This window comes from Rutidosis leptorrhynchoides, chromosome 6 (genome assembly GCF_046630445.1).
Source record: "Rutidosis leptorrhynchoides isolate AG116_Rl617_1_P2 chromosome 6, CSIRO_AGI_Rlap_v1, whole genome shotgun sequence".
NCBI classification, from domain to species: Eukaryota; Viridiplantae; Streptophyta; class Magnoliopsida; order Asterales; family Asteraceae; genus Rutidosis; species Rutidosis leptorrhynchoides.
The window spans coordinates 40,705,747-40,724,525 of record NC_092338.1 but is presented as its reverse complement, the minus strand read 5'-3'; the positions used below and the strand labels follow the sequence as shown (position 1 = coordinate 40,724,525).

General features: G+C 31.4%; 1 protein-coding gene across 1 annotated transcript; it reads right to left on the bottom strand.

Annotated features, from left to right (window-relative positions):
* Positions 1-10,162: 10,162 nt before the first annotated feature.
* Positions 10,163-17,835, bottom strand: LOC139851406 (NDR1/HIN1-like protein 13). The gene is made up of 2 exons (XM_071840435.1): positions 17,066-17,835; positions 10,163-10,299 (listed from the first exon to the last, which is right to left on the bottom strand). The coding sequence occupies exons 1-2, from the start codon at positions 17,822-17,824 to the stop codon at positions 10,213-10,215; spliced, it is 846 nt and encodes a 281-aa protein (XP_071696536.1). The 5' UTR covers positions 17,825-17,835; the 3' UTR covers positions 10,163-10,212.
* Positions 17,836-18,779: the final 944 nt, after the last annotated feature.

The following is an 18,779-nucleotide window of genomic DNA, read 5'->3' as shown; positions in this document are numbered from 1 at the left end:
CGTTTGTGGAAGCGTAGTGGCGGTCATTATAACAACCCTCATATTTCCATGCCTGAATTGACTAATTTGACTATAGGGTTGTTATCCATACGTAATATATAATTAAATTTGACATTGATCAAATATTTATTTTTAGTCGACACTTTTTGTTAACTAAAGTTTACACTAATTATATAAAATAACTTTAGTTAATATTAATGCGTATTATATTTAAAACTATATGTAACATAATTATTAATTAAATGATAAGTTATTTTAATCATTATATATATTTTTAGCTTATAAAAAATAAAAATAAAAAGAAATAAGATTTTTTTTATAAATTAAATAATGAGCCCATGAATTTTGACTAAATATTTTCAAAAACAAAAACTTATTAAAAACATTTTTAACATATTTTTATTATTTTGTCAAAATTGGCACCTTTATTTTATTATTTTTTTTTTCTTTTCACCAACCATTTTTTTACCTATAAATACATGGCTCCTCATTTATTTTTTCTTGCCAAACACAAAAAATTAAGTTATTCTCTCAAAACCTTGAAGAAAATTTGAGGTACTTTCTATTTTTATTAATTTTTTTTCAATATTGTCATTTATATTTATATTTATTGTATATTCTTTGTAAAATTCGAAATTAATTATGTTTATATGCTATAATTAGTATTATAAGTGTTATGATGCATAAAAATATTTTTGATAATTTATGGAATATTATTTATAATTAAATACGAATTATATAGTGTTTAAACGTAAAAACAATGTAAAATTCGTAATAAATACTTTTAAATAAAAATAAAATATATATAATTTTTTCTGAGTTTTTAAAACTTATATAGATCTAAAAAAATTATAAAAATAACTACTTGGGTCGAATTGGTATTTATTATATAATTAAACTCTATTATTATGTAATTCGAAGGTAAATTAAGAATAAATATAAAATAATAAAAAATATTTTTTTATATATTTTTCTAGAGGTTATTAGACTGATAGAAACTTATAAAAATTATAAAAATAATTTTTTGGGTTTATATAGTAATTATGTAGAATTAAAATTGTTTTGTGAATACATTAAGGGTAAAAACAAAAATAAATACAAAAATATAATAAAAACATTTTATTAAATTTTTCTACTAATCTATATGATTAACTAAGACTATAAAAATTATGTATGTAATTTTTAGATATTTAATTTATTATTTAGACATTTTTGAATAATGTTCGATTAATAAAACACTATTATTTTTTAAGTAATTTAGGTATTTATTTAAAGGTAATTATATTTAATATATATAAGACATACTAAGGTATAATAACTAAATATTAAATAAAACTTAGGTTATATTATCACATATATAATTATTAAGTACATTAATAATTCGTTGTGTGTATACACCTAAAGTGAAGGTTAATCAAAGATAATGTATAATTCATGTGAACTTCATCGCTACTCACGGTCGTAAGTGAATGATGTCTAGGTTTCCATTTATGGGTAAGCTTGTGGATCTCGAATGCCATGACTTAGATTCTGGTCAAGAATCCTGGGCCCCCGGTTACATCTGGTCATTCCTGACTTATTTGATAGCAACGAAGTTTGAGTAGAGTTGTACAACATCTTGCTAAAGATTAACCCAAACTTTCTAAAATTGGAAAATTACTATAAGTGGAAATTTTTCATAAATAGTAACCTTCCGAAAATGGAAATTCTTTAGTGAACCATTACTATCAATATAGTACTATATACTATTGTCTGTTAGGCAATGTCTGATCATACGTTCTATCTCTAGGTTGAGATCTCGGTCACGTCCTTCCCTTCAATTCTTTCGTGTGCTACTAAGGTGAACTTCATAGCCCCACTTTTTACTGTTTCATAACTGTTTTACAACTTTTGGGATGAGACACATGCTTGCTTTATAACTGTTTTACGCTTAGACACAAGTACTAAATTGTTAACTATGCTGTCATGCTTTGATTCATGCTAAATCCCTATCGTAATATCGTTAATTGCTACGTTTAAATGCAAACTTAATTATTGTGAGTAGGCCTATTGAGAGTAACGTCTCTAACCATTCGACCGTTGGTCTTTGGTTACATAATAATGATTACACGACACTGACAGTACAAGGTGTCATAGGGTAAACTTGTTTAGTAGCGATATTACAAAATGCAGCAACACTTTTAGATTGATATTTCTATATCAATCAACTTTAAACTTAATCTTGTGGTCTAAAACTTTGGATATTATTTATAAACCTATGAATTTCACTCAACCTTTTTGGTTGACACTTTAAGCGTGTTTTGTCTCAGGTGATGATTGAGCTAGCTGCTACTTGCTACTAGATGATTGATGTATGCTTTGCTGCTTGCATGGAGTCCATCATTCATATTTATCATTTTGTTTAAGACATTTTCCATTTACTGTACTCTTATGATGTAAAACTTTGAATAATGCTTCCGCTGTTTATTTAATAAATAAAACGTCTCATTTAGAGTCGTTCTCGCTTATACAACTGTGTTATGATATGATTGGTCACAATTACCCCTGGTCCATTTTGGGGGTGTGACAGATTGGTATCAGAGCCAGGTTGATGTAGAGAACTAGGATTGCATTTTATGTGTGCCTTATACAATTAGGTACCTTAGCAATGTAGGACTACAACTTTCCTTGACTATAGTGCCTTTAATTGTTGCCTTAAACTGTTAAATGCTACACTATACTTTAGAAACTTTACTTATCTTAGAATGCCGAGCCAACCTAAGAATTCTGCTCACTTTCCTAAGTACTATTCAATTCCGCCACCACATTTAAATGCAACACCGTTCTCGACATTCCTATGTCATCTATCATAGTTTTGTGTATTATATATGTATTACATGAAATGTTATCCATTATTTTTGAAACTCCTATATTTGTTACTATTCATACTCAAACGTATATAACCTCCTTGTTATATCACGTACCTTTATGCTTTATGCCTTTATGCATCGGTTTGTGAACCGGAAAATGTCATTGAGTTATCTCAAAGACATTATAATGTCATCACTACTCATATTCATTACTTTTAAATCTTTGATTTCTCGTTATTTTTTTATCATTGAATTTTCTTGACGGATGGCGTCTACGAAACTCTAGAATAGAAGGGTTTGGATTATCGATTTAAAGGATCCTATAGCTCAAGTCGTAGACCTGAATAGGCCATTACGAATTGAAAGTCTTTAATCGAAAGATTATCAGATTACATACTTATCATTTTATGATCTCGACACGTCATACTGCTATTATTGGAGTATAGACACATCATATCTTATTATATCTTATCATATCTATCTTAATAGACTTTGTCTAACACTTTTTCTAAATTTTCTCCGTAAATTACGGAAATCTTTTTGCTATATATACGTATATCAAGAAGACAAATATATCATTCAATATTCAACACTCATCTTATAACAAAAATCCTTATTCCGATCAGATAATATGGATTTCTCACTTGATTCCTTGAACTCCTCAAGCTCTAATGGCAGCGTAACCGGAATGAACCAACCAATTAGTCATCACCTTTTCTGGATGAATTGGGGGTGAGTTCGTAGTCTACTTAATCAATGGAGAAGTGAAGAAGGTGATCCTTTTCACCCACCACATTGCCCTATTGGCGAAGAACCTGAAGCACTTACCGGCGAACCCGTTCGGAACACTATTTTCACTCTCATTTCCAGGATATCCCGTCACGAATATATAATATCTAGAATTTCAGATCTTATTCATCCCCTTGTCCGAACCGCCAATCATCCCGGAATAATAGAAGAAGTCAACGAGCTTCGCGCTCGAGTAGTGGTTTTGGAAAATATGGTGCAAAACCTACGAGCACCATCAGCAGCACCAGCAGCATAACCAGCACCACCAGTACCATCAGCATCACCGCCAACAGCATCAGCTTCACCAACAACAACATCTGCATTCCACGCCTCAACATCACACTCAGTACCTCAAACATTAACATCATAGGTCCCATAGATACCAAGGAATATTAGTAATAATGAGTTAAGATGTATTGACTCATTCTTTCTGAAGAATTATATATGTATACTTTATATATATATATGGTTTGGAACAATAATAAATATTTTCGTACTAAGCTATTACGTGTGAATCTTAACTAGTAAATACTACTCGGATAATTCATATCACTAATATGCTATGATGTACATCCTTCGTTAATGACTTAACAATCGTTAATCACTGCTTCAGCACACTAAACTCCATTTTCATAATAAATCAAGTGTATTATTCAAATACATGTTTGATTTTACACTTCCATTTTCGATGTACTCAAAACTTTCTAGAAAACATTATTCGTGCCTTGTGAATTTCACAAGAAATCCACGAGCACCAACATCATATACCGAGATATATCAATAACAATGAACGATGAAGTATTGATTCATAACTTCATTAGCGAAATATTTCGCGACAATTATTAAATCTCTAAGGTTTTGGAGATTATTAATTCTCATTTCAACCGTAAATCAAATGAGTTTAATATTATATTAACTCATTAAAATCATGATTACATCTGAAAGAAAATATATATGTACGTATATTTTCATAAAGATTGTAATTAAATATTCTGTTGTACAAACTGTTGACGGTGAAAATATTTTAACGGGTAGGTAATACCCGAGAAATATTTATATCTCACATTAATATGTTACACCGTACATTCTTCAATTCTGATTCAACAGTCATTAACTATACTACTTACATCCACATATGTATCCGTTCACTAAAGAACAACCATTTTCATACAAATTTAAATACATATTCTGATTTTGACATATCGGAATTTAAGTAAAACTTTAGCAAGTGTTATCTTCTTAAAGATCACTACATTCATGAATTATATTCATTCGTATTCTATGATGAATTATCACATCAAACCACCGAACTTACCATTCCTTACTTTTTAAAATCACAAACATTTCTTCGTCAACTGTTAGATCCATTGATGGATGCATCTTACGCTTAAACACTTCAAATTCAAAATTTTTGAAAACATCCTTTGAATCTTGACGATCACAATCAGCGTTCAATCATCTAAAAACGAAATTTCTTGAAACCATCTTAGATTGATAACCGACGATTCAAATATGGCTGCATTAAATGCAGAGGAAACAGCAAAATTGTAGATGGCCTAAATGGCCAGGAGTTTGATGATAAAGAATGGGGTATTGGGAACGCTCGATAGAAAATTTGGTGCTGAAAAACAGATTGAGCAAACCATGAAGGAGACCGTGGATAAATCACAAGGATTAAACCTGTAATCAAAGAATCTAGATGATTCGATTTCTGATGAAAATCACAAAAGATATCCTTATGCATTCTAAATCCTTACAGAAGAATTTTTCTCGTTATCATTTGATCTTAGAAAATTCTAAGATATCATCGTATCTTTCGTTATAAATATCCTCCATATTTCTGAAGATACATTCATAACTACTCTTGTCCGAAATTATTTATCACTTCGCACTTTCTGTGTTACATAATAAAGGAAACTGTTTTAGTTTCTATATTTCTATAACATACAAGTTTAAATTTTGAATGATTTGAGGTAGTGTTGGGAATTGAAGCATGAGTTAGTATAATATAATGATGTCAGGCCAACGTGATTATAGTACAGTAAGTCATGCTAAATTTTTAATGGAAGATGATGATTCATAGACTTTATAATCATCATTTGCCATGTTACATGACTTTTACATTCTACTTAACCTCTGAACATATCAAGAACATATATTCTTGATAGTTCTATCCTTAGTAATTCTAGTAATTTGACAAATCAAATCGTGCTATTACCTTTCCTTATGCTTTGTATATTATGATCATTTGAAACTCCATACCTGCGAATTCTAGACCATTATTCGCTTGACTTGAAGTCGAGAAGGAAAAACAAGAGCATAGAGCTCCGACATATAAGGGAAAATATAAAGTCCGATAATAACACGGAAATTACAAACCGTGTATATCAATGCGTATAGCAACATAAAGACACGGGAGAATTAAAAACACTATAACCCCAAGGTAATTGTAGAAGTAAACAGATTCCTCTGGGGGTAAATGAAAAAGAAGAATGACAGAAACGATAGTCAGAAAAATATCCAGGATAAGAACTGGATGGAGCATTTTCACAATCTTTGGAAGTATGAATCGAGAAAGAAAGTATAGAAGTGGTGAAGATAATGAAACAAAAGAAGCTAATTTATAGCAAAATTCTAGACACAACAATCAAGGCAATTTTAATTTCCTTAATTACCGGAGAATCAAATCTTATACAGATTATAAAGATTTCCTTTAAATCCCTTGAATTCCGGAAATCACCTTTAATTATGTCAAAAGTTAAGGCAAACTGATATTTCCTTATTTCAAACTTTTAAGATAACTTCATTTATACTTTTCCTATAATCGAACCGTTTTATCCATATTACCCAATGTTGATAAAACAATATTTTCAACTCATATTCATCATTCTTGTTGTAAAGAATGACAATCTCTATCAAATTTCACGACTATGATTTTCATGAACTCCTTTCTATTTTGTCTACCCTAGCGTGGTGGCATAAACGCTCAAGGTTTAAATGAGCTCGATATTATTCATAACACATTTTATATATCCAATTTACTGAAATGACTTGTATAACATCATCATTTTGAATGATCTCCGCATTAATAATAAAATGCACTTCGTAGAAGAACTTGTAGAAATTATGGTTTGTATGATTTTAATTCTTGAAACAGAACAATATTCTATCCGTTGGAATTCACGCAAGGCCCCGAGCATACCTGGGAACGTGAAAACCAAATAAAACGTAAATATCCTCGTCTATGTACGAACAACACCGATTAATGGCAACAACTAAATTTCGGGACGAAATTTCTTTTAACGGGTAGGTACTATAACAACCCTCATATTTCCATGCCTGAATTGACTAATTTGACTATAGGGTTGTTATCCATACGTAATATATTATTAAATTTGACATTGATCAAATATTTATTTTTAGTCGACACTTTTTGTTAACTAAAGTTTACACTAATTATATAAAATAACTTTAGTTAATATTAATGCGTATTATATTTAAAACTATATGTAACATAATTATTAATTAAATGATAAGTTATTTTAATCATTATATATATTTTTAGCTTATAAAAAAATAAAAATAAAAAGAAATAAGATTTTTTTTATAAATTAAATAATGAGCCCATGAATTTTGACTAAATATTTTCAAAAACAAAAACTTATTAAAAACATTTTTAACATGTTTTTATTATTTTGTCAAAATTGGCACCTTTATTTTATTATTTTTTTCTTTTCACCAACCATTTTTTTACCTATAAATACATGGCTCCTCATTTATTTTTTCTTGCCAAACACAAAAAAATTAAGTTATTCTCTCAAAACCTTGAAGAAAATTTGAGGTACTTTATATTTTTATTAATTTTTTTTCAATATTGTCATTTATATTTATATTTATTGTATATTCTTTGTAAAATTCGAAATTAATTATGTTTATATGCTATAATTAGTATTATAAGTGTTATGATGCATAAAAATATTTTTGATAATTTATGGAATATTATTTATAATTAAATACGAATTATATAGTGTTTAAACGTAAAAACAATGTAAAATTCGTAATAAATACTTTTAAATAAAAATAAAATATATATAATTTTTTCTGAGTTTTTAAAACTTATATAGATCTAAAAAAATTATAAAAATAACTACTTGGGTCGAATTGGTATTTATTATATAATTAAACTCTATTATTATGTAATTCGAAGGTAAATTAAGAATAAATATAAAATAATAAAAAATATTTTTTTATATATTTTTCTAGAGGTTATTAGACTGATAGAAACTTATAAAAATTATAAAAATAATTATTTGGGTTTATATAGTAATTATGTAGAATTAAAATTGTTTTGTGAATACATTAAGGGTAAAAACAAAAATAAATACAAAAATATAATAAAAACATTTTATTAAATTTTTCTACTAATCTATATGATTAACTAAGACTATAAAAATTATGTATGTAATTTTTAGATATTTAATTTATTATTTAGACATTTTTGAATAATGTTCGATTAATAAAACACTATTATTTTTTAAGTAATTTAGGTATTTATTTAAAGGTAATTATATTTAATATATATAAGACATACTAAGGTATAATAACTAAATATTAAATAAAACTTAGGTTATATTATCACATATATAATTATTAAGTACATTAATAATTCGTTGTGTGTATACACCTAAAGTGAAGGTTAATCAAAGATAATGTATAATTCATGTGAACTTCATCGCTACTCACGGTCGTAAGTGAATGATGTCTAGGTTTCCATTTATGGGTAAGCTTGTGGATCTCGAATGCCATGACTTAGATTCTGGTCAAGAATCCTGGGCCCCCGGTTACATCTGGTCATTCCTGACTTATTTGATAGCAACGAAGTTTGAGTAGAGTTGTACAACATCTTGCTAAAGATTAACCCAAACTTTCTAAAATTGGAAAATTACTATAAGTGGAAATTTTTCATAAATAGTAACCTTCCGAAAATGGAAATTCTTTAGTGAACCATTACTATCAATATAGTACTATATACTATTGTCTGTTAGGCAATGTCTGATCATACGTTCTATCTCTAGGTTGAGATCTCGGTCACGTCCTTCCGTTCAATTCTTTCGTGTGCTACTAAGGTGAACTTCATAGCCCCACTTTTTACTGTTTCATAACTGTTTTACAACTTTTGGGATGAGATACATGCTTGCTTTATAACTGTTTTACGCTTAGACACAAGTACTAAATTGTTAACTATGCTGTCATGCTTTGATTCATGCTAAATCCCTACCGTAATATCGTTAATTGCTACGTTTAAATGCAAACTTAATTATTGTGAGTAGGCCTATTGAGAGTAACGTCTCTAACCATTCGACCGTTGGTCTTTGGTTACATAATAATGATTACACGACACTGACAGTACAAGGTGTCATAGGGTAAACTTGTTTAGTAGCGATATTACAAAATGCAGCAACACTTTTAGATTGATATTTCTATATCAATCAACTTTAAACTTAATCTTGTGGTCTAAAACTTTGGATATTATTTATAAACCTATGAATTTCACTCAACCTTTTTGGTTGACACTTTAAGCGTGTTTTGTCTCAGGTGATGATTGAGCTAGCTGCTACTTGCTACTAGATGATTGATGTATGCTTTGCTGCTTGCATGGAGTCCATCATTCATATTTATCATTTTGTTTAAGACATTTTCCATTTACTGTACTCTTATGATGTAAAACTTTGAATAATGCTTCCGCTGTTTATTTAATAAATAAAACGCCTCATTTAGAGTCGTTCTCGCTTATACAACTGTGTTATGATATGATTGGTCACAATTACCCCTGGTCCATTTTGGGGGTGTGACAGTCATTATACCGACAAGGTGCTTTTTAGCGGAACTATTATTACTCGTATTTTATTTCTTTTGTGACAATATGAAAATTATTATTAGAAGCAACTACATGGTCTTTGATTGGCCAAGAAATAGAAAGTATGTCAATTTCTTGCTTTATTATATGAAGTATTGTTTTTAATTTTGACTTTAGTTTGTATTTTTATTTTATAATGGTGACTCATTATATATATAGTTTAAGGGTATAACTGTCATTTTAATCATTCAGACAGTTTAATCAGCACAAAAAATAAAGATAATGTATTTACAGATTAACACATATAGTCATTCAATATCCATACTGGCATCTTTATCCATACTTCGACCTAATGAAGAAAAAAGTAAACAACCTAGTATAAGATCTACACAACAATAGCACATTTGTTTTCCAAATGAAAAGTACGTTCATATGAAATTGAACAAATCAACTTGAACTCTATTCATTGATTTGGTACGGTAGTTTTAGACACTATCACACTAACAGCGGATACTTAAAACCGCGAAAAAAAAAAAAAAAAAGAATAATCTGTATACTCGAAACCTTAATCAAACCGTTTTCAGTGATCTGATTATGGTACCTTCTACTTAGTAAGACTGCCTCAAAAAAAAAAAAAAAAAAAAAAAAAAAAAAAAAAAAACAAAACGCACAACTCTAATGTTTGGAATCAAACGCAAATGGGTGACTTCGTGTCATTCATACTTGCAAACCATCAAATCCACATTGTTTGGAAGTGAGAGCTCTCTTGGTCGGGCTTATGGCTATTGCACAATCAACGGATGCCTGCAAAAAAACAATGTCAATTTAGTTTTGCAATGTCACCGTTTGTGTTCATCTAACCAATTTTGACACCTATAAAAATCATATATCAAAAGATATTACTAACACTGGACAAATTTACTCAAGGCTACTGAAATGATGCTTATAATCATAATTACTATGCATTTATCAGTTATATAGTAGTTTAAAACGGGCACACAGTTTTGACTTGGCTTCATGAGTAATCATGATACTTTATACTTTAAACCTTACCTAAATACAATAAAAATGCAGAGGCTATTTTGAAGTATTAAACATATACAACTAAGGTTAACCAAGTGACTCGAACCACACCCCTCGGTACTAACGTATTTAATCATCTTATCTTACGGCCTTAAAAATGATGTATCCTGCAATATTTCTGTATTGCAACACAGTCAACCTAAAATCTGAATGCCAAACAATAAAGATAACGGACCCAAGGACGATGAAAACACCACCTGTAGCTTGGCCTTTTTCTTAATACTTGATTTCTACACTTTTTATGAACATATCCAAATATTGCAAAGACTTCCATTTTTATAACGAATCTCCTTTTTATTCCAACAATGATCATCAAGTTTATACAACATGCAAGAAATCGAATGCACTGTACAGTATTTCCTTTACAATGTGGTCTTTTGGCATCAAACTAATGTTGCTAACCACCTAATTCCAACTTAATACACAAACAGTGAAACAAATAATCCAAATATAGAAAGAATTATAAACGGCTTACGAATTTGCCATCGTCCATCTACATAACTAACCGGTTGAATCTTGAATTGAGAATAATTAAACTTCCTAATTCTTGATTATAACTCAAACTTCAGTAAATACTAACTTTTGGGATATAATCCAATACTTGAACAACCAATGTAAAAATTAATAACCACATAAAAGAACAAAATATTAATGATTAATGATAATGATAATGCAGTACTGTTATAATAATAATAATAATATAGATATGGATAGTCAATTTTGGTGTATAAATATAGTCAATTTTGGTACACAAAGTATGTATTTTTATATTGAGATTTTAGGCTATAAATACTCATGAATGCAAGCATTAAACTTGCACCATTTCTCACACTTACAAAGTGTTTCTTTCTTTCTCTCCATTATCATCTTTGTTCTTACACTTCATTATTAGTATTCTAAATCAAGAATCAAACCACTAAAGGTAGTTATAAGCCTACTGAATTATAACACGTTATCAGCACGATAATCTTAATACTAAATATGGTTGGCTCTGCCACCAAAATGATATATGGTCGGTTATACCACCAAAATGATATATGGTCGGTTATACCACCAAAATGATATATGGTCGGTTATACCACCAGAATGATATAGGTCGGTTATACCACCTGAAAAAATATATGGTCGACACTGTCGCCAAATTTTCATTTATGTTTACTAATATTTATATTTTTGTTATATAACATTTATTTATGATTGCTTACACATGGTCGACACTGTCACCTACTTATCATTTATGTTATATTAAATTTATGTTTAATGTTTATATACTTATGAATATAAATTGACTCTAATTTATCATGATGTTTGTTTTAATTTTTGATAATAGAAAATGTCGAATCTGGAAAAGCTTAAATTTACTCCTTTAGAATCAACTGGAAACAACTACATGCCATGGGTTATAAAAGTAAAAATGCATCTTAAATCAATGGGCATTCTTGAAACCATAAATGAAAACAACACTTGTTCTGAAAAAGAACAAGCTACGGCATGTTGCTTTATTCATCAACATATTGATGAATGCTTACAAAATAATTATGTGACTGTAGAAGATCCCCATGTTTTATGGGAAGGTCTCAAAAGCAGATTCAATAATCAAAGAGAAATTTTACTTCCAGCTGCAATGGAACAATGGAGAACATTAAGGTTCCAAGACTTTAAGAAAGTAAATGAATACAGCTCAGCTCTGTATAATACATGTTCACAACTTAAATTCTGTGGACATGAAATTAGTGATGCAGACATGATGGAGAAAACTTTCTCCACAATGAATGCTGCAAACATCACAGTGCAAAGAAATTTGAGAATGCTAAAGTTCAAAACATATCCTGAACTTAATTCATATCTCTTAGTTGCAGAGCAAAATGATGAGCTATTAATGAAAAATCAGCAATCCCGTCCTACTGGTACACTTGCAATCCCTGAAGCAAATACTGCAAATAATTATAAACAGGGACAAGGACGCGGGCAAGGTCGTGGTTATAATAACCATCACCATCATCATGCCAAAAGCCATAACTATGGTAGAAACCATCCTTATGGTAATGGTAATGGGCGTGGACGTGGTCGTGGTCGTGGCCGTGGTGGTCAAAGAAATAGTAATCCACGAAAATATAAATATCAACCACAAAACAAGCCCATTAAACAAGATGTTGAAGAAAATTCTTCTAAAAATTCTGAAGAATCTTGCTACAGATGTGGTAGAATGGGCCACTGGGCTAATACTTGCCGAACATCTAAACATCTTGTTAAGATGTATCAGGATTCGCTGAAAGGTAAAGAAAAGGAAGTAAATTTTGTGGATAATATTGATCCAACAGTCACTGAGAAACCATCTAATTTATATGAAGATTTCTTGAATGTTTAAGTTGTGTGTCTTTTGAAAAATAAACGATTTAATATCGTCTGTCTTTGTCATTATGTTTGCTAAATGTTTCAGTACTATCTATTTGCGTTTAAAATATTGTGTAATATTAATGTACTCACTATTTATTTCTTATATATGAAGTTCAATATGAATTTTGCTGGAATACAACATCAATCAAGTGGTGGAGATCTCTGTATAGCAGACAGTGGAACTACACACACTATACTTAAATCCGAGAAATATTTTATTGATCTAAAACCAACGGAAGGAACTATACATACAATATCAGGACCTGCTAACTTGATAAAAGGGATAGGAAAGGCAAATTTCATACTACCAAATGGTACAAAATTTTTAATAAATGATGCCTTATTTTCTCCCAAGTCAAGCAGAAATTTATTGAGTTTCTCCGACATATACCTTAACGGGTATGATTATCAGTCAGTGACAACAGAAAATGAGAAATATTTAAGTATCACTGACAAGAGTCATGTGGTTGAAAAACTGCCAAGACTTAGTTCTGGATTACATTATACACATATAAATGTACCAGAAATACATATGGTAGTTAACGAAAAATATATTGATCCTGGTGTATTCAGTTTATGGCATAACAGATTAGGCCATCCAGGATCAACAATGATGAAAAGGATTATTGAATGTACTCATGGACATCCACTAAAGGATAGAAAAATCCATCATGATACAATGGTTCCATGTACATCTTGCTCTCTTGGAAAATTGATAACTAGACCCTCACCACTTAAGGTTGAGAAAGAATCACCAATGTTTCTTGAAAGAATTCAAGGTGATATATGTGGACCAATTCATCCACCATGTGGACCATTTAGATATTTCATGGTTCTAATAGACGCATCTAGCAGATGGTCTCATGTTTGTCTGTTATCAAGCCGTAATGTGGCATTTGCAAAATTTCTTGCCCAAATTATTAAATTGAGAGCTCATTTTCCTGATTACACCATTAAAAGGGTGAGACTTGATAATGCTGGTGAATTTACATCTCAAGCATTTAATGACTATTGCATGTCTATAGGAATTGTTGTTGAACATTCTGTTGCTCATGTGCATACACAAAATGGTTTAGCCGAGTCATTGATTAAACGTTTACAGTTAATCGCTAGACCATTGATAATGAGAACAAAACTCCCTGTATCTATATGGGGTCATGCAATTTTACATGCTGCTGCATTGATTCGCATCAGACCAAGTGCAAGTCATAAATATTCCCCCCTACAACTTGCTTTTGGTCAAGAGCCAAATATTTCCCATCTTAGAACATTTGGTTGTGCAGTGTATGTTCCAATTGCGACACCACAACGTACAAAAATGGGTCCTCAAAGGAGGTTGGGAATATATGTTGGATATGAAACATCTTCAATATTAAGGTATATTGAACCTATGACAGGTGACGTTTTTACAGCACGTTTTGCTGATTGTCATTTTAATGAAACATTGTTCCCTAGATTAGGGGGAGAAATGAAAAATAAAGAAAATGATGTTTCATGGTGTGAACCTCAATTAAAGTATCTTGATCCTCGCACAAAAGAATGCGAGACAGAAGTTCAAAAGATAATGCATATACAAGAACTTGCAAATCAATTGCCTGATGCATTTACAGATACAAAAACGGTGACAAAATCATATATACCAGCAGTAAATACTCCAGCTCGAATTGAAATTCCAAAAGCTGGCAATAACGTCACTCATGAATCTTTGCCACGTCAGAAACGTGGAAGACCAATCGGTTCAAAGGATAAAAATCCCCGAAAAAGAAAATCAGCTGATAATGAAGTAAAAGAAAGTGTTCAAGAAGAACCACAAATCAGTACTCCTACTGCAGAGGAGATTGATGATGTCAATACAGAAATTGCAATCAATTATGCATATTCAAAAATATTATGGAACCGAAATGAAATGAAAAATCTTGATGAGAAATTTTCATTTAATGTTGCATATGACATCATGAATAATGATGATGATCCAGAACCAACATCTATGGTTGAATGTCAAAATAGACATGATTGGGCTTAATGGAAAGAAGCAATACGAGCTGAATTAGAATCACTCAATAAAAGAAAAGTTTTCGGATCCATCATTCTCACTCCTAAAGATGTGAAACCTGTAGGATACAGATGGATTTTTGTCCGAAAAAGAAATGAGAAAAATGAAGTTACAAGGTATAAAGCTAGACTTGTAGCTCAAGGTTTTTCTCAAAGACCGGGAATTGATTATGAAGAAACTTATTCTCCTGTTATGGATGCAATTACTTTTAGGTACTTAATCAGTCTGGCAGTTTCTAAAAATTTAGAAATGCATCTCATGGATGTTGTGACTGCTTATCTATATGGATCACTTGATAGTGATATATATATGAAGATACCTGAAGGATTTAAGGTACCAGAAGCATCAAATGCAAAACCCAAAGAAATGTATTCGATTAAATTACAAAGATCTTTATATGGGTTAAAACAATCGGGACGTATGTGGTATAACCGATTAAGTGATTACTTGATAAGCAAAGGGTATACAAATAATCTTACTTGCCCTTGTGTTTTCATTAAGAAAACAACATCCGGATATGTGATCATAGCTGTTTATGTTGATGATCTTAACATCATAGGTACAAATAAAGAGATCCATGAAGCCATTCAACTTCTAAAGAAAGAATTTGAAATGAAAGATCTCGGAAAAACCAAGTATTGCCTTGGTTTACAAATTGAGCATATGCCTAATGGTTTACTTGTACATCAAACAACATATACTGAAAAGATTTTGAAACGTTTCAATATGGACAAGGCAAAACCATTAAGTACTCCTATGGTTGTTAGATCACTCAATGTTGAAGCTGATCCATTTCGTCCATGTGAAGATCAAGAAGACATTCTTGGACCAGAAGTACCATATCTTAGTGCAATTGGAGCTCTTATGTATCTTACAAATTGTACAAGACCTGACATTTCTTTTGCAGTTAATTTGTTGGCAAGGTTCAGCTCTGCTCCTACCAAAAGACACTGGAATGGGATCAAACACATATTTCGATACCTTCGAGGAACTACTGATTTAGGATTATTTTATTCTAACGAATCAAAACAAGATTTGGTTGGTTATGCAGATGCAGGTTATTTATCTGATCCACATAAAGCTAAATCTCAAACTGGATATGTATTCCTAAATGGAGGTACTGCAATATCATGGCGTTCTCAAAAACAAACACTTGTTGCTACATCGTCAAATCATGCCGAAGTGATTGCATTACATGAAGCTACTCGAGAATGTTTTTGGTTGAGATCAATGACACAACTCATTACTGATTCTTGTGGACTAGAACGCGATAAAAGTCCAACAACTATCTATGAAGATAATGCAGCTTGCATAGCACAGATGAAAGAAGGGTATATCAAAAGTGACCGAACAAAACACATACCACCTAGATTCTTCTCATACACTCAAAATCTCATTAAGGACAACCAGATTGAAATGAGATATGTGCAATCTAGCAAAAACTCTGCTGATCTTTTCACGAAAGCACTTCCAACTGCTATTTTCAGAACACACGTTCATAACATTGGCATGAGACATGTTCAAAAGATGTAACAGCTGAAGCGATGTCTACTTGAGGGGGAGTCAACTCCATGCTGCACTCTTTTTCCCTTTAGCAAGGTTTTTAACGAGGCAGTAATTTATAGTTGATCTTCAACAAAATAAAATTGCTATCCAAGGGGGAGTGTTATAATAATAATAATAATATAGATATGGATAGTCAATTTTGGTGTATACATATAGTCAATTTTGGTACACAAAGTATGTATTTTTATATTGAGATTTTAGGCTATAAATACTCATGAATGCAAGCATTAAACTTGCACCATTTCTCACACTTACAAAGTGTTTCTTTCTTTCTCTCCATTATCATCTTTGTTCTTACACTTCATTATTAGTATTCTAAATCAAGAATCAAACCACTAAAGGTAGTTATAAGCCTACTGAATTATAACAAGTACTACTTTATTCATCCAAATCCAAATTCTTTATTTCTATATTCTTTATACTACATACAAATTAATAAAAAAAAAAAAAATAAAGAAACAAGAAATAAACCTGAACAGAGGGTGAAGTTAACCCGAGGATCCGAATCTTGGCATTAACATCGCCCAAAATCCGTAATTCGACCCGATCATTAACCGAAGCATCTTTAATCAAATCAGCGGCATCCGTTTGCATCAAATTGACCCGATCCACCGTGACCAGACTTTCAATCTCCCTAACACTATGAGCCGGTTGATAAAACCCGGGTACGGTGCCCCGACCCAACGGAATTCCACGGTACATTATATTAAATGTAGACACTCCGTATTTAATCGCCACTTTATTATGATTCTCAGCAATGAACAGCATCCGTACCGCGAGTGATATCGACGCGCTTGTAGGGAGAGTGGTGGTTGAGATAGTTGCGAGGTTGATGTATTGTACGGAAACTTGTTGAAGATTGAAGTGTGGCTTTTTAGGTTTGACAGCGAAGACGATGACTAGGACGACTATGATGGTAACGAGTAGAAGGAAAGAGAGTAATAGGAGTAAGCAACAGCAGCAACCGCGAATTGATGCTGACGTGGATGATGACGTGGAGGAAGGAATGTAATGTTGTTGTTGATTGTTACGGCGGTTGTTGTTGTTGTTGGTGGTGGTGGTGGTGGTGTGTGAGGATGGTGGGAGAATTGTATTGTTGAGAGCTGGTTGATTGTTGCTGTTATTTTTGTTATTGTGGTGGCGGGTGTGGTTATGGTGGTGGGAGGAAGTTGATGTGTGATGGTGGTTGGTGCTGTGATGGTGGTGGTGGGTGAATGACGGTGTTGGCATGCTGACGTGGTGAGTCATGTTTTCCGGTGAGAAGGAATTTGAGAGGTTATGTGCAGGAGTAATTAGTAAAGGTATAAAGGGGGGCCCGCTTTTGTATTCTCTTTTCACCGCTCGAGTTTCTTTTTATTTTACTCCGTATTACTCGTAGTCTCGTATTATTTAATTTAAAATTTAAATTTAACATAATATTTAATTTTGGTAGCGTTATCTTTTACGATTAATTTTGCATTTAGTTGTTTGTGAATAGTGATAAATATTTATCTTAGCCAATCTGGAGAGCACACATCATTTCAAATAGCATGTATGGTAATGTACAACTATTAATTAATGAAAAATTATGGTAGATATATCTCAAAAAAGATTGTGGACATATCAATGATCATAAGTTTGAGTAGCAATAATAATAATGGAAATGAGACTATCTGTTATGTTTCTTGAAATAGAAGAAGTTATCCGTTTTTAGATTATGGTGGTGATATTGATTTATATGTTGTCGTTTGGTTTTGGTTATCTTTTTGAAATTGCAATGACATTTATGTTATTCTTGTGAAAGTTCTTAGAACGTCGCTGCGAGCTGTTAGACGCATTCCTGACCATTGTGCGCTTCTTATGTTTTGATGGATAACCCTCCTGTTACTTAATGACAATTAAATGAAGTGTGCCAAACCCTCCTCTGTTACCTAATGACAATTAGATGAAGTGTGCCAAACAACAAACAAGCATGGCATGGTGTCATTGTCACAGATTATAACTAATCTAGTCTTTATCCATTGTTATCTATTATTATCTTAAGAAACGCTTTGTATGAAGAAACTTGAACCTGAAATAAGCATCGGGTGGAAACACGGACCGATCACACGTTCGATAACCTAAAGGGCAACGTCCTGAAACTAAAACTTTTGTTCCCAGAGATCACATATGTTGATGAAGCAATCATTTTCAGTAAACCCAAAAA